Raw genomic sequence first — 18,627 nt, forward strand, 5'->3', positions numbered from 1 at the left:
GAAATGGGGACGAGCTCTCTACTTAAACATACGTCTTCCAGAGCCAGCCCAATCCCCAGACAGATTGGTTAACCCTGATGTGCCCCAGATCCCTGGCAGGAGACTGGGAGGGATAAACGCCCAGTGCCTAAGCCAAGGTCTTCCTACATCTGAAAGTTTCATAAAGTTGCGGCCAATTTTAATCCCATAAAACATTGTCATGAGTCATTATTCCACCTGGGTGTCGCCTGGGGTCGGGGCGTCTCCGCCTTGGCACACAATTTATCTAGTTCCCACTTAAAATCAAAGGACTTAAGCCAGGGGTCCCCAGACTACGGCCCGCGGGCCAGATACAGCCCAATTGGCCTCCCAATCCGGCCCGCGACGACCCCCGCCACCCGCTGCCGCCACCCGCTCTTACGGCGCGCAGCGCAGCGGCGCAGTTCCAGATTGGGAAAAATCGCCGAAAATCATTTCCGGTGCAAAGTTCTTTTAAAGAATTTTTTTTCAATTCATTATGGATTATTTCCCAATACTCTTTTAGCCTTTTACAAGTCCACCACATGTGAAAGAACGTGAGGGATCCCCACATGATTTAAAGCCCACTTTAGTATTTTCCATTGTGCAGGAAGCCTCCATGGGTTTGAGAGTGAGAAGAATGGTGAGGTTAGGGGGGGTGAGGAGCGTAATGCTCTCAATCCTATCCTGTCTTGCTCACTTGTAGGGTTACACACACAAGCAGGGCTTCTGTGATCTTTCATACACCCCTCCCCTGCCAACACATATAGATTCTCCTGTTCTCTTCTAAACAAGTCAGAAGCTTTCAAGTGATTCGCAGGACGTTGTGTTTGTGAAAGAAAACCAGAACTGACCCTTTGTTTGTGCTCTGCACTGCAGGTACCATACCCTCGTTAATCAACTTGCTAAAAAGTGGCAACATCTACCTGGAATGCATCACTGTGGGAGTTCTGAGTAACATCTCAATCCACGAGCCCATTGCCAAAGCTTTTGTAGAAGCAGGAGGCATTGGAGTATTAATTAAGCTACTGGCAAGTCATGAACCTGAATTGCTATCCCGTTGTGCTGTCCTTTTATATGATATTGCCCAGTTGGATAACAATCAGGTTATCATTGCTGAACAGGTAAGCCTAACCCTAAAAAAAAAACACCCTTAGTATTGTCTTTCCTTCCCCCCTTTTTAAAATGTACTATAATCAAAAGAAAATGTGTTTGCTTTTACTTCAGGTGTGTTCAATTTGTAAAAGTATCCTAAGTTAGAGAGCCCCCTTTCTTCAATTTGAATCATAGAACTGTAGACCTGTAAGGGACCCTGAGGAGCATCTAGGTACATTGAAACTAATCTTAATTGTGCTAAAGGTTCCTAATAGTAATGTCAGGAGTCCAGGTTCCCAACTTGATAACACAGTAAGCGTAGGTAATTAAAAAGGAGGATTTATTCCAAAAACAAACAGATAGCTTTGGACTGCTCTGAGAAAGCCTCTGGCATCATGACCCTTCTGAAGACTCCTTCCGGCATCGACAGAAGATATTGAACTTATGACCCTTAAATCTCCTGTTTTGCTTCCTATCTAGCAGCCCTCCCATTCGCCAACTCTTCGGACTTAGTGGATCAGCTCCAACCTCTTCCTGTTCTGAGAGGCTGACTTTGAGTCTATTTGCGCCTATTTGTACTTCCTTTGAGCTTTGGCTGTGTTCCAGCCTACTCTCAGCTACTGCCTTATCAGCCTGCCCGTCAAGTTCAGGAAGAGCCGGTCTGCAGTTGCCGGCTCTCCCCTGCCTGACATCTAAGGCTCTCTGTTCCTGGCTGCTTTCTGCAGTTGGCTGTAAACCTTCGCTTGGAGCTGGCTCATTCCTGACAAGTAACTAGAGTTCTCCTTAGTGGTAGAAGCTGGTCCGACATTCTGCCGTGAGCCACCACCATGCTCCCTGGCCCCTTAGTTACAGTGGGTGGCACTCTAAGCACTGGGTTGTCAGCCTCCTCCTCCTTAGTCTCAGTGTTGCCTTTGTAGAATTCAGTAGGGAGAATGGGGTCAAAACCAGAATTAGTTGGCTCTGCCTGTTTCTGGCTCTAGCTCCCATCGGCCCTACCTTTTGCTGTATTCCCTGCCTTCTGCCCTACCAGCCCCTATGAGGACCAGTCTCCTCTGTTGCTAAACCCAGGATCTGGAACCCACACCAAGCCAAGAGATTCAGATCCCAGGTTAGAAAGAAGTACAGTGGTGCCTCGCTTAACGAATGCCCTGCTTAACGAAATTTCTGCTTAACGAAAGGATTTTTCGAGCGGAGCTTGCCTTGCTAGACGAATGCATTTTACGAAAAATTTGTCTAGCGAATCGCGGTTCCCATAGGAATGCATTCCTATGGGCAAAAAAAATTCAAAAAAAATTCAATGCATTCCTATGGGATTCGCTAGACAAATTTTTCGCTATAAGAAAAGACCCGTGGAACGAATTAATTTCGTCTAGCGAGGCACCACTTTACTGGTTAGCTTTAAGAGGGGGTGAAGATGTATTTACTATTTGTGGCTAGATAAAGAGGGAACATTCTCAAAGTTGGCTTCTGATGAACAGAGAACCAGAGTCGTGTCTGCACTATAGACAGTTTGGTTTATGTGACTGAATGAATCTCGCTGCTTTCCTCAACACTATTTTTCTTTCTTTCTTTTTCCTGCAGGGTGGAATTCCTGCACTTGTCAATCTGTTGCAGTACAATCTAGAAGATCTGCTTGTGAACGTAATAAATTGCATTCGAGTACTGTGCGTTAACAACCATGAGAACCAGTTGAAAGTGAAAGATGCCAGGGGCATCGAGCCACTTGTCAACTTCTTGCAGTCAGATTCAGGTAGCGCAAAGGAACAAAATGCAGAATCACAAGTACTGCTATCCATACACAGGGGAGTAGGCACAGTGCATGTTCTCCTGGACCCCCTTTTTGGAGGAGGGCAACAGACCATCTAAGCTGCAAGGAGTGGATAATATCCTGGGGGTGCAGCAGGGGCAGATTTAGGGCAGTCCAATTGGTGCAGTCACACCAGGCGTTCAGTTGAGAAGGGTGCCTTCTCAAAGCCTGCTAAATGCTTGCCTGGCTTTGGGAAGGAGGTGTGAGGGGTCTGGCAGGGTCAGAGAATCATAGAATCACAGAGTTGGAAGAGACCACAAGGGCCATCCAGTCCAACCCCCTGCCGAGCAGGAAACACCATCAAAGCATTCTTGACATATGCCTGTCAAGCCTCTGCTTAAAGACCTCCAAAGAAGGAGACTCCACCACACTCCTTGGTAGCAAAATCCACTGCCGAACAGCTCTTACTGTCAGGAAGTTCTTCCTAATGTTTAGGTGGAATCTTCTTTCTTGTAGTTTGAATCCATTGCTCCGTGTCCGCTTCTCTGGAGCAGCAGAAAACAACCTTTCTCCCTCCTCTATATGACATCATTTTATATATTTAAACATGGCTATCATGACCCGTTTGAACATGGGTCTTAGAATCCTCCTGTGAGCCAGCATGGTGTAGTGGTTAAGAGCGGTGGATTCGTAATCTGGTGAACTGGGTTCACTTTCCCGCTCCTCCACATGCATCTGCTGGGTGACCTTGGGCTGGTCACATTTCTCTGAAGTCTCTCAGCCTCACTCACCTCACAGAGTGTTTCTTTTGGGGGAGAAAGGGAAAGGAGATTATTAGCTGCTTTGAGACTCCTTAAGGGGAGTGAAAGGTGGGATATCAAGTCCAAAATCCTCCTCTTCCTCCTCCTCCTCCTCCTCGTCCTCCTCCTCCTCCCCTTATTCTTATTCTTCCTGCCTCCTTCCCAAAGCTGGACAGGTACTTACCGGACTTTGGAAAGGTGGGAGGAAGGCCCTGGGACCATGCCAGAACCTTGTGCCTCTTTTCTAAAGCCCCAGTTTAAGCCAGTGAATGGCTTCGTACAGGGTGGCATATTACCAAGGTCTGCCCCTGAGCACAGGGATAGAACTTTTAGAGGGGCTGCTTTTTAGGGGAGGGGGCAGATCAAGGAGAGGTGAGGCCAAAGTAGCAACTTTGGGTTAAACATGGATTATGGATTTACCGTACAGGCTCCGTTTAAAGCCTATATTGCAGGGATAAGGAACCTGTGACCCTCCATATGCTGTCAGACTACAACTCCCATCATCCCTTACCATTGGCCTATCTGGTTGGGACCAATGAGAACTGGAGAGCCACAGGCTCTCCCCCATCCCTGCAGTATTGCTTAACAAACATTGTCTTAGGTAACAGAATACTAGAGTAGGAGGCAGCTTAGTTGTCTGCCATCTCATTTATTACTACATCAAATCTCTGATCTGCAAATGAAACGTAAAATAATAACAGCGAAAACATTAGCAGGGCTGTTATTTGCTGTGGTCTTACATGTGGCTGGCTCTTACTGTTTTATCTTTTTCTGCATAAAGATGTGCTGCTGGCCGTGGCTTCAGCAGCCATTGCAGAACTTGCTCGAGGGAATTTTAGAATGCAGAACGCCATTGCCGATGCGCAAGTCATTGCCCCTCTAGTTGAACTTCTCAGGGGAAGGAAAATCAGTGTCCAAGTGAAAGGAGCAATGGCAATCGAGGCACTCGCTGAAAGGAATGTTAACATCCAGATGAGATTTCTAGCCAAGTCTGTGACCAAATTCCTTTTAAAGCTCCTGAAGGCAAGTATTTTTTACATCTTTTCTCTGGGATTTGTAGAGCAGCTGAGTAGGTTGTTATTTGACCTCACCGGAGAACTCTGTAGCTTGGTCCTACTGAGTTCAATGGAGCTTATTGATGAGGAAGTCTGCTTGGGATTACATCCTCTTGGACGTTAACACTTTGAAATATAGCCAGGAACATTATATTATTATTATTATTATTATTATTATTATTATTATTATTATTATTATTATTTTGCCCAATCTGCAGGCTTTTCACCTGAAAGTTAAAGAACAAGGCGCTGTCACACTTTGGGCACTGGCAGGGCAAACCTTGAAGCAGCAGAAATACATGGCAGAACAGATTGGATACAACCTTATTATCGATATGCTGCTGTCACCCTCTGATAAAATGCAGTGTGTTGGTAAGTCAACCTTTTCCATTACAATTCTGAAAGAAAAACTGGGCATGGGGCTGAAGGTTGCTAAATGTGTGTTACTGTGGTTGTTTTGGAAGGAGGTGAAGCAGTCATAGCTCTTAGCAAGGAGAGCGAAATTCACCAGAACCAGATCTGCGAAGGGAACGGAATTTCCCCTTTGGTTCGGCTGCTAAGGAGTGGAAGGATAGCAGAGGGCACACTGCTCAGTGTCATCAGAGCCTTGGGGACCATTTGTATTGGTTTGTAGTTCCTTTTCTGTTGTATTAAGGTTATGTTATAAGAAAAAAACTGCTCTCTTTCCCTTATGGGGTATTCCAGAGCCCATACAGAGTCCTTGAGGGTTCCCTATCGGTAGGAGCAAACAACAGAGGCCAACCAGAGCATATCTGAGAAGCAAAGCGGCTAGTAAGCCTGATCTTTATTGAAGGAAAAATAAACTGTTGCAACAGGGTCCCCACTCACCACACACAGGAGAGAGAAGACCCCTGAACCAATGGCGCACAAGCCCTTATATAGACTTCTGAAATTGCCCACCCTGTAGCCCAAGACTACCCCCAAAAACATCATACATACATCACAGAAGGAGGCGGTCTACAGCAGAAATCACAGAAGGAGGTGTTCTATAGCAGAAATCCTTTCTGCCAGGATACCTGATCATAGTCACTGATTGTATTCAGTCTGGCCATTCTTTTGTGATGGTTAATAATTTAGTTCCTGACTCCAGGTCACAGGCTCACTCTATTCATACACAAATACACCCTTTAAGACAGGATTTGCAAGCAAAAAGACAATGGGAAGGCTTTCCCCATTTGCCTCCCTTACTGCAGAGGAATATTTGAGGTCATTGGGAGAGTCAAAATGGCTTCAGGATTGCTCTCCCATACTATTTCAGACACATGGTTCATATATTTAGATATGTGTGCATTTATGAATATTTATTCTATATTTGAGACCTTAAAATTCTTATAACAATCCCCCGTTTGGGGCTTACTAGCCGCTTTGCTTCTCAAATATACTCTGGTTGGCCTCTGTTGTTTCCTCCTACTGATAGGGAACTCACTTAAGGACTCTGTGCGGGCTCTGGAATTCCCCACAGAGGAAAGGGAGCAGTTTTTTATTATAACTGTTAAAAAGAATTAAGCAGTTTAGACCAACGCAAGAACTTTGGAAGCTGGGTTGTATACAACTAAGTTCTTCTCAGACTACATCCACTGAAATGTAATGGGCCTAAGCTAGTCATGTTGATTAACTTCAGTGGATCTACTCTAAGTAGGACTGGCATCTGATATAACCCCTAATACATTTTTAGTGAATCACCAACCTAGAGGAGGAAGTCTCCTTCCATGTCTCTTTTTGGTCCTTATCTGTTCAGGGCAAAAATAGAATTATCTGCAAACACACATCTTACACCTGGACCTAAACTCTATAAAGCCCACATTTTATTTTTATCTTATTTCATTCTTCATTAATGTAAAATCAAAAATGCAAACAAACAAAACGTAAGTCAGAGTTAAAACCTCCGTACTGTTTGCACGTTTTGCTTTTTCCAAATAAGTAGGGAGCAGGATGTGAGGGGGAAAGGGTACAGAGAGCCCCCCCCCCCATCCTGAGGAGCAGCTCCTCCACTAGCAGTAGCGCCAGCAGGGAGGGGGAAGAGTCCAGTGAGGAAGGAGGAAGGAGGAGACAGGGCTCTAGCAGCATAGGAGAGCCCCTGCTGCACGTGGGACAGGAAGAGAGAGAGAGGGAAGAGGGGGAGAAGGAAAACATGGAAAGAAGACCCTTCTTCCCTCCGGTTCCGGAATTACGCAGGAGGAAACGCGGGAGGAGATTTGGGGTGCCCATACTCTTATGTTGGAAAAAGGCGCGGAGCGGCCCATTCCAGGGTTCTGGGTCAGACTGAGCAGATGCATCCTGTACAGCTCTAGCACTGTAAATAGCCTGCACATAATAAAAGCATGAAAAGGCAACGGTCTGGAGAGTCGTAACTCTAGAGTAGTCACAACGCACCGCCGGTGACACAGATAATGTAGAAAAAATAAAAGCAGCAAAACACACAATGAAAGCCAAATTTTGCTTTTTTATTTGGAGGAAGAGAGGGCTCGTTCACACTTCACTTGTCCTGAAAGCACGGGTCTGGGCAGTTTTCTGCTTTCCCCAGGAAAACCTGCTCTTTACCATCAAATCAGAGCAAACAGCGATTCCTGGGAAAACCAGATTGACATTTGTTTTGATTCAGCGGTAAAGAGCAGGTTTTCCTGGGCGAAAGTGGCAGGACAAGGGGAAGTGTGGATGAGCCCAGGGTTTCATATGTCTGAATTCGACACATAAGAAATGAAATCCCACCAAATGGCGCAGAGATGTTCCAGGTCTTCCACATTCTGTGATAATGCTCCCTAGACTAGAAGTAGCCATTTGGAACATGTTCTTGTCTAAAAAGTTAAGAACACAGAATAGTTACAAATATGAGGTTTGCTTGTACTGAAGTTACATTTTCTGATTATCTTTTCAATTTTTCCTGTGCTCCTTATGTGGGGCTCTCTGCCTGACTTGTTGGACCTTCAGGTGAAGCTAACATAAACAATCCAATCAGTCAAGACAACGTAGTAGATGAAGGAGCCTTGCCAATATTGGTCCACTTACTGAAACACCATAGTTCTCTTCACATAAAGGTGGGTTTTAAGTGGTAGTAACTCATTCAGGTACTTCCGAGTTCAGCGGGGTGTGCAACCCAAAAATGCGCAACCTGAAGCGTCTGTAACCCGAGGTATGACTGTAATAATTTTGTTTGCTACATTCCAGTTCCTAAAGACTGGAATGAGATGTTATTGTAGAAAAGGTGCTGCCAACAGTAACAACATCCCCATATTGGCTTGATATCCTCACATCTGCTCTCCCCTATAATATCTAACACATGGGTAGGCAAACTAAGGCCCGGGGGCCAAATCCGGCCCAACTGCCTTCTCACGGACGGTCCGGGAATCAGCGTGTTTTTACATGAGTAGAATGTGTCCTTTTATTTAAAATGCATCTCTGGGTTATTTGTGGGGCCTGCCTGGTGTTTTTACATGAGTAGAATGTGTGCTTTTATTGAAAATGCATCTCTGGGTTGTTTGTGGGGCATAGGAATTCGTTCATCCCCCACCCCCCATATAGTCGGCCCACCATAAGATCTGAGGGACAGTGGACCGGCCCCCTGCTGAAAAAGTTTGCTGACCCCTGATCTAACATCTCCCCTATGACCTCTAATCATCCAACTCACCCACTAGTGGTACTGAGTTATGTGGAGCAAGGATGGGGAGATTTGCATTTTGATGACCCTGTCATGCAGCGAGTTTCACTAGAGTTTATGGGGAGGTTATGGAGAGAGGGAGAGAATTAGGTGCTAGGATGCTGTATGGGGCATTGTCTATTTGGCTGGCAAAAGACTAATTCCAACCTAAGTGCGTTGTTGTGGCTACAGTGTTAGACTAGGACCTGGTAGACCACAGTTCAAATTCACACTCAGCCATGAAGCTCACTGGGTGACTTTGAACCAGTCTCAGTCTCTGAATCTAGCCAATCACACAGGGTTGTTTGTAAGGATACAATTAGGGGAAGAATAACAGTGTATATCAGTAAATATATATGGGAACCTCAGGGCAAGACAAAAATATCCATTAAGCAGTATGGAACTGTTGTGCTGTGAGGTACAGAAAGAGTCCAGTTTGTTATATATTAAGTGCACACATTATAACAACTCTGGATGAGATTGTGGCTTTTTATGGTGTAAATTTCCTTGTACTGCAGCTACATGTTACTTAAAGGGATTGTTCATTGGGGATTGAGGGATAGTTAGCAAGCTCTGAAGGACATTTGGAATGGGGCTGAAAATTTGAAATTGGGCTAAAAATAATTGAATTTTAACCAATGTGTTCAAGATCACCTATTAAATCAGTAAAAATATGTTTGCATATATTTATAAATATTCTTTATATGCAGTTTATATGTCTGAATCCCATTCTGAACTTTGATGTGAATAGGATAGGATAGGATCTATTATATAAAAATGATATTTTCTTTTTTTAAACTTTTGCTTTTCCTTTCAACTGATTGTTTAGGTTGAAGTTGCATACTCTTTGGCTTGCATTGTTCTAAAGAACGATAACCTGCAGAGAGTGTTGCGAGAGAAGGAAGGCTTTAGTTATTCTGACGTCCTTGGGCTCCTTTACTCACCAGATAAGGTACTGGCTTTACTAGAGAACATCATAGTGCCCATTTAAGAGAAAAGATTAAATACCCTTCATGCTGTAATAAGGCACAGACATTCTTTCTTTCTTTGTTTCAATCAATGTCAGTGCCTGATTACAGGAATGGATCCTTTCCCCAAAGCTGTGAGCAAATACTCCTTTCCGTGTACAGCTCTGCTCCCGCCATTAGAATGAAATGGCCAGTGCACACATACAAGAGATTAAAGAAGACCTCTGAGCTCACATATGGATCAAAGCAGGCTGTTTTGCAACAGCATAAGAACAGTTGGCACTGTTAACACAGAACCAACTTAGAACTACACCATAAGCTGGAGGAACAGTGAGTATATCACCGGCCAAACGTGATGCAACTAGGTAAATTTTAGATCCAAACTTGTGTCTCCAGCTGTTTTTGGACTACAATCTCCATCATCCTGATAGGAGTTGTAGTCCAAAAACTGCTGGAGACACAAGTTTTGAGAAACCCTGCACTTAATAGTGTGGGGAACAGAGGTCTTACAAGTTCGTGTGTGTCTTGGTTCAGTTATGAAGTGCACAATTAACAATTACCATAACTGCCACCCATGTTTTACAACTGCATCTACATTCCTGATACACTTGAGCCACAAACGATTTTAAAAACAACAACTCCGAGCATGTGCCATTATTATTCCAATCTCACTTAAATCTCACCTGGCGCCTTCATTATACATCTTTTAGGCACCAGGCAAAAGCATTCCTCTTTAACCATGCCTTTGGCTGGCTGACATCCAATGCCATTTAAAAATGTGTGTGGGTGTGTGGGTGTGTTATTGGGGTGGTTGTTGTTGTTGTTTTGATTGTGTATTTTGTGTTTTTGTACTGTGATTTTATGTTGCAACCACCCTGAGACCTGCGGGTATAGGGCGGTATACAAATTTTTAATAATGATGACCCATTGTTTCTTAGTGGGCATGGAATTTCATGGCCTCATTTAGCCTCTTCCTTCTCACTATCAAACTAGTTACAGACAACACTGACACACTCTCGCCATGTTCAGGTGTGCTGCATTTGTATTAACACATGAGTGGAAACACTGAGGACAAGTGAGGTAGCTCTGCCCCGCCCCCATCGCCACCAGTCAAATTGCCCTCCGTGAGGGCAAACTTAAGAGGTTCCCTGTCTATTCAGGAATGCTAGAAATTTATAGTTCTGCAACATGCAGATAGCCTTCACAAGCCTCCTCATTTTAGAAGATTGCCTTCCAACTCCTGAAGGGGAATTGGGGGGGGGGGCAGAGCTACTGCGCTTGTCACCATTGCCCCTTCCCTGATGTGTAAACACAGGGACAGGATTGCCTGATGAGACACACAAGTGAAACCTTATGCCTCAATAAACGTGTCGGCTTTTAAGGTGGCGCAAAAATTCCATTCTTCATCCTGCAACAAATTTACCCAGCCACCCTCTGGAATTAAATAATACCACGTGGAAAGTGGATTCCAATGTAGTGCCAACTGCACCTTCCACAAACACAAGGATGTTTGCTTGTACAATGGAAGGTTCTTTCCCTCACCATCCCCATGTGCCCCCTAAATCTGTCCTAAGGGTCTCCCAATCCTCTGGAGCAGGTCTGGGTAGGGTATGGGGTGCTTGCTTGAGTATGTGTGTTTATATGTCTCCAACTGCACAAACAGAAATTCTTGCACTGACAGGACTTGGTAGCTGAATACCACCCATTGTGTTTGTGTGTGTGTGTGTGTGTGTGTGTGTGTGTGTGTGTTATGTACTTTATATTTCACGGTCAATACAATTTACTTGTTTCTCTGATTGTTTTAAGGATATCTGTTTGCGAGCAGGAAATGCTATCGCCCTTTTTGCATATAATAATCCCGGCCAGCAGTTATTGATTTTAGAGTCTGGACCGATATCTGTGTCTATATTTGAACCTTTCCTGGAATCGGAAGTAGAGACAGACAGAGCAATGGCTGCCTTTCAGGTACAAAACCAGAGATCACGCTCATAGTTCACCCAGAATGCATAAGCACGGGTGTGCCATTTTTGAAACTGGAGTTTTCCATAAAGGACTGTTTGAATGCTATGCCTCTGTCTTCTTGCTCAAATACAAAGGACTCTGCTCAATCTACTACATGGAGAAGGAGATTTTCATCTTCTCCCTTTCGGCAGCAGCTTCTGATCCTTGTGGGTGTTCCATAAACATCTGGTTTTCCACTGTGAGAACAGGGTCCTGGAAGAGAGATGGTCCGTTTTTCTGATCTACAAGGGGTCTTCTTATGTTAGTTTTCTGGTATAGCTTCCGTTTCTCAAATCTCGGGGGGGGACGACGACGACGACGATATATCTATCATTTTGAATACCTTTCAAAAAATGATATATCTATCATTTTGAATACCTTTCAAAAAATTTCAGGTGTCTTAGGTACAACCTGACACCTACATAGCACCCAAAAAAGCCTCATTAGAATACCTGCTACCTCCCACATTTCAAGATTGTCACAATTAAATAAAGACTCCATAGTTTCTATATGAGTCAACTTGCCCCTCCCGACTCCTCCTCTGTTTACCATCTAGCCTGATGAAGAGTTCTGGAGAGCTTGAAAACTTGCAGACTATTTTGTGACCTCTTCATTGGCCTAATAAAGGTATATGTAACGTGGATTTTGGATTTTTTCTTAAAGGCCACCATGGCTCTTTTTGCTTTTTCTGTTATCAATGACTTGTGTCAATGTAGTCTGTCCAATTGTTCCTTCAACCATTCATCTACTGTGAAGAGTCATTTTTGCCCGAGAGGTTCAAGGCATTGCTTGTGAACTTGTGATCTCAATATCTCAATCTGTGCCCACTTAAAATACTTCTGCTATTGTTACTTTATCGGTTGCAGCCTCATATTTTTAGTCTGCAGAGAAACCTATATACACTAACAAGAGCATATGCACATAAATAAACACAATAGCATATCTTTGTAAAATATGAAGAATATAGAAAAACTGCAAGCAAGAATTTTTTTAAAGAATTGGTTTGAAATTTGGAAAAATGTGTCGTGTTTTTACTTGCAAAATGTGTACACAGGTCTTAATTTCTAGGGTAAATTCCCCCATTTATGTCTGCATATGTTTGCATCATAGACTAATAAATGCTTCTGCAAACTCAGAAGTCTGAGGGCTGAGCTTTTGTGCTTTGTCTCCATCCGCAGGTAACACAAACATATTCTCTTCCATTCCTTTGATTGTGTAGCCATAAAGTACATTCTCATTAAAATATGCTTGCTGGACAAAAACAAACAAACATTTTTTGCTGGAAGCAGGAAATGCAGAGAAATGGGGAAAAAATGTGTGAGGCCTGATTAATATATGAATGCATTGTGTAAAAATGTTTCTTTTATTTCAGATAGTTATACTAGCCAGAATTATAGTTGATATGGATAAAGTCAGTCTGTCTGCAAAAGGAGTTTCTATTTTGGTCGACCTGCTATGTTCAGAAAAGGCAGCGACTCTGGTGTTAATAGGTAAGTAATGATGCAAAGAAAAGCACTGTTTTTCAAGGCAGCATGCTTATACAACACTAAAATAGTGCAAAATCTTAAAATAGTAGGATGCAATTGTTGATATGCCTTGTCTTGGTTTCTATTACTCTCTAGAGGCAGGTGTTTATTCTGTCAAGACTATTATTATTATTATTATTATTATTATTATTATTATTATTATTATTATTGCTATGCCACCTATCTGACTGGGTTTCCCCGGCCAACCATACAGCAAAGGTTCCTGCTTCATTTAATAGCACATTGGAGCACACATTTTATCTAATGCCATAAGTGTCAATATGTTCCAAGAGCACAATAAAAAGAATACTGAAAAGTGTGGCTATAGAAATTGTACTGGGGTTCTTGAAATGTTTCAGAAATGGACACCAGCCTGCTGAAGTTAATTGTACCGAAAAGCTTTTTGTATAATTGTAGTAACATTTAATCTCAGTTATCTATTTCTCTGTAGGGAAGCTATTGGCTAGTTTGGCTCACACAAGAGCAGGTATTCCAGAAGCAATTACATGCTTAGGAACTGTCCGACGTCTTTGTTATCATTTATACGCAAAGGAAGAAGAGGTACAGCTATTTTATTTTGCAGTCCCCCCCCCCATTTTATCCATTCAGTCTAACTTTGTAATGCAACTAAACTGGAGAAATATAAAACAGCATGAAAATAAGCAACATGGACCCTTTAATAGTATCAAAATATGATCACCTCCTTCTACGCTGAGCTTATTAATCCAAAATGAATGCCATATATTGGTTTTTCAGTAATGCACATTGGAAGCCAACATGCGGACATTAGAAGGGTAGCAGTGATGGTGGGGGAAACCCAACTTTTAAAGCCATTATTTAGCTACTCTGTGTTAATTTCATAAAAACAAGAAATGATTAATGGGAAAGGGTGGGTTTTGTTTTGTTTTCTTTTGGTTGTATCCTCTCAGGGTGTTTCCAGACTGTTGCTATTTTGGAGTGATATCCAGTCACATAGTAGCAAATTCAGATTGCTCAATTAAAGTCCATCTTTTTTGTAACATGGTTTTTTAAGAAACGAGAGATCCAGGGGAGATCCTGGACATGACAGGCTGGTTGTATTACCGTCTTTTCCTGGAAAATTGGTGGAAACGCTGGTGTAAATACAATAACCATAAAACGTAATTAAAATATCACTACAGCAGGAACTGTTCAATGATTAATGGTTCATTTAAAATATATCACCACCAGTCTTTAAGTAGAAAACAGGTACTATGGAAGGGAAGGTGGACCTCCCAGTCACCAAGGTAGAGAATACAAGAACAGACCAGATCCAGCATGGACCGCACATTCCAGGGCGTGGCGTGCAAGTCTTTTGACGCAGTAAGCAGGGATCTGGAAGGTCTGAATTTCCATCACTTTAATTGACGGAATATAATAGTTTACCAAGGGTAGCTAGAAAACATGTCAAACTACAAGGGACTCAGCTACATTAGTAAAAACAAAACAACGCTTTGAATGCATTATAAACATGCAACACCAGATGGCACCAGAGAGCAAAAGAATTTCTATGCTATTTTTACATAGCGCTTTTTTTGTCTTTTGTTATTACAATTTAATTTCTGACTTACTTATAGCATTTTTCCCCCACCCAAAGTCTCACCTGTCTTAAGAACTTAAGAAGAACCCTGTTGAATGTCCTAGGCACCCCCAGCCAAGTCTGATAGTTAATTCTTTATTGAGAAAACATGCACTAACAGCAATTTCCATAACGCCCCAGATACAAACACACACACACACGCTTCTAGGCAGCTGTTCCCGGGTCTGTGTTCTGCAGAGAAATTGTAGCAATAGTGGGCCCACACCCCCTCCAGGTTATGTACCCCCATCTGATGGGGTGCACCCGTGCAACCTGAGGCTTCTCCTACGTGGAAGCCATCACTGCTCTTTCCTCTTTCAAGCCCCTCAGATCTAGAAGATAGCGGGGGAGGGGGTGGCAGGGATTTGACTGGCCTGTCCCTTACCTGAACAGCCTCTTCCTTTGACTTGTCCTGCACACCCATCTCCATCTCTGACCATTCCTCTTACACACACATACACACACCTGCTCAGGCTCTTGCCTTGTAGGCAGTGCCAAACCCCATAAATCTCTGGCCCCTCTCCTGGGTCAATCCCCTGGCCTCTTTCCTCTGCCCACACAGTCATCAGAGGCCTGCCAGTTCCTGACACTGGATCAGGCCAAAGGCCTATCTAGTCCAGTATCCTGTCCCCAAATAGGGGCAAGGAAGTGAAATCTCCCAGGTGAGACAGTGGGAGTCTGGAAGCAGAAAGGAAATCTCCCAGGTGAACCACTTTCTGTGGCGTGACAAGGTCTACTTTGAGAGAGAACTCCCCATTTTAATTTCTCTTTCTGTGTTTTTATTTAGATGAGTTTCTTTTAGTGTGTGTGTGTGTGTGTGTGTGTGTGTGTGTGTGTGTGTACACCCTGTTTCTCCATAAAATAAGTCATAGCAGGATTTTAAAGCATTCAAGGAATATAAGCCATATCCTGAAAATAAGCCATAGTGTTGTTGTTTTTTGAGGAAAAATAAATATGACAGTTTCTTATTTTTGGAGAATATGCTTTAATAAAATCCTTCAGGGAAAAGACACCTGACAGTGAGGTTCTTTTTTCAGGTTCGTACATCTATGGCATGTGCTCTGGGATACTTAACATTCAACCGAACTGCATATCGCCATTTGCTAGTACAATGTAGGAATAAGCCCAAGTTGTTCAAGAGGCTAATAATGAACCTTAGCAAGGATGCAAGAATAAATTCAGACTTTGTGAAAGAATTTAGGAGGCAAAAAAGAGTTGGGCTTCCATCTCTCAGGTAACAATTAGCAACCTTTCAATTATTTTATGGTTTGTATGTTTTTTTTAAGGTTTCGAGTCCCTCACTTTTCACATACTGAAAATCTTACTGGTTTCTATTCAGTACCCCATGCAAATATCAATTCAAAATATCAGTTGACTTCAGGGTAACATTGATTCTGCAAATACCCCATTTTGGTGGGACAGTGGTGGAGAGGGTTTTGGTGAGGCAGCTGCAAGCATTATTGAATGACACAGATTATTGGGATCCATTTCAATCTGGGTTCAGGAAAGCATTTTTTTTTATTTCCCAGTACAACCACAGAAAAAAATCATAAACACAACAGCGTATTTCTGGTTTGTGTGGAAGGTGATTACAGTCTAGCACAGGCATCCCCAAACTTCGGCCCTCCAGATGTTTTGGACTACAATTCCCATCTTCCCCAACCACTGGTCCTGTTAGCTAGGGATCATGGGAGTTGTAGGCCAAAACATCTGGAGGGCTGCAGTTTGGAGGTGCCTGGTCTAGCACTACAATTACATATCATGATATAAATAGGAAATGGCTGTTATATAACAAGCCGTTTCTTCTTTTTCTCCTGAGGTTAAGGACCTGTGCCTAGATCAGGGGCGAGGAACCGGTGGCCCTCCAGATGTTGTTGGACTACAACTCCCATCATCTCTAGCTAGCAGGACCAGTGGTCAGGGATGATGGGAGTTGTAGTCCAAAAACAGCTGGAGCTTCAGGTGTGGGAAACCCTGGTCTAGATCCTTAATACATTCCCCAGCAAGAAACTCATTTAAGTAAGCAACGTTTCTGCCATCCCAGCTGTTTGGAAATCAGAGCTGAGGTTCAAAACAACGTTCCGCATTTAACTGTTTAAATGCCTATCGCTTAATCGGAACACAGATATTTTGTTGTCCTCGCTGCTTGTCATTATATGTCAAGACTACTACTAACATTCTGCCTTTTTAATTTTCAGTTTGGAGATAAACGGAGGGCCACCTGCAGTTCCTGTACACATACGAGGTAATTTATTCAGAAATAACTCCCGTTGGCTAGACCGCTCTGCCCTTTTAGCTCAGCTATATAATATACAGTATTATGACAAATCAAGGAAATTCTGAATTACCCGTAAAGAGCAAAGTGCAGGGGAAGCCGAGCATGTTAAATCTCACTGTATGTGTGGCGGGGGGCTGCTGATATCTATTAGCTCATCAAATACATAAAATAAATGTTTGATTATATCTGGACAGAATCCAGAGAATTGAGGGGCCCATTCTGCCACCCAGTGGCAATCCCTCACACTTCACAGGCTGTTGTTCTGGAGGGCCCTTGATCTTTAGACATTACGTGAAAGGGGACAGACACGTTACCTGCATGTAGAACCAGGGGTGGGCAGACTTCAGATGTATCAGATTTTCTTTGTTTTTCTTTAGAAACACAAGTTCTACCAAACCGAGGCAGATGCAAAAAGCAATTAAAGAACAGGGTGCAGTATGCTTGGGCTGCATCTCAATCCAAACAGTGTGTCCAAAGTAGTGTATCTAAAGCAGTATTTCCCAAACCTTTGTCTCCAGCTGTTTTGGGGGGACTACAACTCCCATTGTCTCTAGCTTCCAAGACCAGCGGCCAGGGGTGATGGGAATTGTAGTCCGAAAACAGCTGGAGACCCAAGTTTGGTCTAAAGCAAAGCAGTTATTTTTGCAAGTGGGGGGGGGCAGTTTTTGTATGGCAAGGGTGCCAACTGTTCAGAGGGGAAAAGACAAACAAACACTTTACTTACTTAAGCTTAAGAATCCCTCTGTTCCAGCCATTATACCTGTCAGTGCATAAGGGTGCCAACTTGAATAAAATATTGGAGGGTCCCAGGTCAGCCCTGTGCCCCACAAAATTGACCACAAGACGGGGGCACACACACCATTTGAGTGGCAATGGCCATCAACCGGGATGGGGGAAGTGTGGCCCCCTCAAATATACTCCTCTGGTGCATAAGAAAGCAATGTTTTCATTTTGCAGACAAATCACAGACTAGTGGCGTCAAGATATACAAAACAAAGTGTCGTCCAAAGGATTCCCTCTTCTTGGTGCCCACGGCGCCTCAACTAATGGGAAGGTTCAAAACACCGGAGAAGCCCCGTGTCCCAGTAGCTGGCCACATTCCGTTTCCACACGCCACAACATCGGACCTCATTCAAGTTTCGAGACCAAGAATTGTCAATGTCTCTGCGCTCCTCAGCCACTTGTCGGGAAGGAAATCTTGACTGTGGTGCCTGCACTGGGCCAGCAACGGAAACAGTAGTGTCTCTGCTAATACCTTTCAGATAATTAGGGTAAATATTACTGCTCTGTCCGTAACAGATTTGCACAATGAAAGTTTGTCTATTAATAATGCAAAAAAAATTAAAAATGCCTCTGTGGTAGAGAATAAAAAGGCTGGCAATTAACTGTAAGCCTTCATGTCTGAAAAGAAACTTAGGTGCAGTATTGAAGCAGAAGTGTTTTTTCATAGCCTCCAGTGTTGCCTAGAGAAACCTAAGAGAACATTCACAATATCTCTCAATGTTGGTATCTTTTGACATGTTTTAAACCTGAAATCCTAAACACACTTGCTAGGGAGAAAGACCATGGAAGAAAGACCTGGTGGACCTTACGGTTGGTGCCAACACACACTCTACAAGTGTTTGGAATATGGGGAAGTCCATGTTAAGATAGGCAGCAGCGCTAAGCATACTAGATCAGCCCCATTTCCTTCCAGTTGTTTTTCCAGGGTTCCAAGAGGTATGGAGAGTCCACTCCATCCCCCGAGATAAATACAATCCCCTACTCATATACTCTCCTTCTTCAAGCTGGAAGGCAACAGAAATAGTAAGTGTGTAGCACTATTCAGCTGCAGCCAAGCACTTTTTAAAGCATAATTGACTTCAGTGGGAGACCACCAGCACATCCTTAACCATTAGACTTAAAAGA

General features: G+C 43.3%; 1 protein-coding gene across 1 annotated transcript in view; it reads left to right on the forward strand.

Annotated features, from left to right (window-relative positions):
* ANKAR (ankyrin and armadillo repeat containing) overlaps nucleotides 1–18,075 on the forward strand; it is a 38,288-nt gene extending 20,213 nt beyond the window's left edge. Inside the window, exons 10-22 of the mRNA XM_035132059.2 lie at nucleotides 877–1,121; nucleotides 2,674–2,842; nucleotides 4,421–4,662; nucleotides 4,913–5,066; nucleotides 5,159–5,320; nucleotides 7,644–7,750; nucleotides 9,179–9,301; nucleotides 11,124–11,282; nucleotides 12,691–12,808; nucleotides 13,296–13,405; nucleotides 15,479–15,675; nucleotides 16,640–16,686; nucleotides 17,677–18,075. Coding sequence (XP_034987950.2) covers nucleotides 877–1,121; nucleotides 2,674–2,842; nucleotides 4,421–4,662; nucleotides 4,913–5,066; nucleotides 5,159–5,320; nucleotides 7,644–7,750; nucleotides 9,179–9,301; nucleotides 11,124–11,282; nucleotides 12,691–12,808; nucleotides 13,296–13,405; nucleotides 15,479–15,675; nucleotides 16,640–16,686; nucleotides 17,677–17,921 — 2,078 coding nt within the window. The 3' untranslated portion in view covers nucleotides 17,922–18,075. The remainder of the gene's footprint in view (nucleotides 1–876; nucleotides 1,122–2,673; nucleotides 2,843–4,420; nucleotides 4,663–4,912; nucleotides 5,067–5,158; nucleotides 5,321–7,643; nucleotides 7,751–9,178; nucleotides 9,302–11,123; nucleotides 11,283–12,690; nucleotides 12,809–13,295; nucleotides 13,406–15,478; nucleotides 15,676–16,639; nucleotides 16,687–17,676) is intronic.
* Nucleotides 18,076–18,627: the final 552 nt, after the last annotated feature.

This window comes from Zootoca vivipara, chromosome 1, assembly GCF_963506605.1.
Source record: "Zootoca vivipara chromosome 1, rZooViv1.1, whole genome shotgun sequence".
NCBI classification, from domain to species: Eukaryota; Metazoa; Chordata; class Lepidosauria; order Squamata; family Lacertidae; genus Zootoca; species Zootoca vivipara.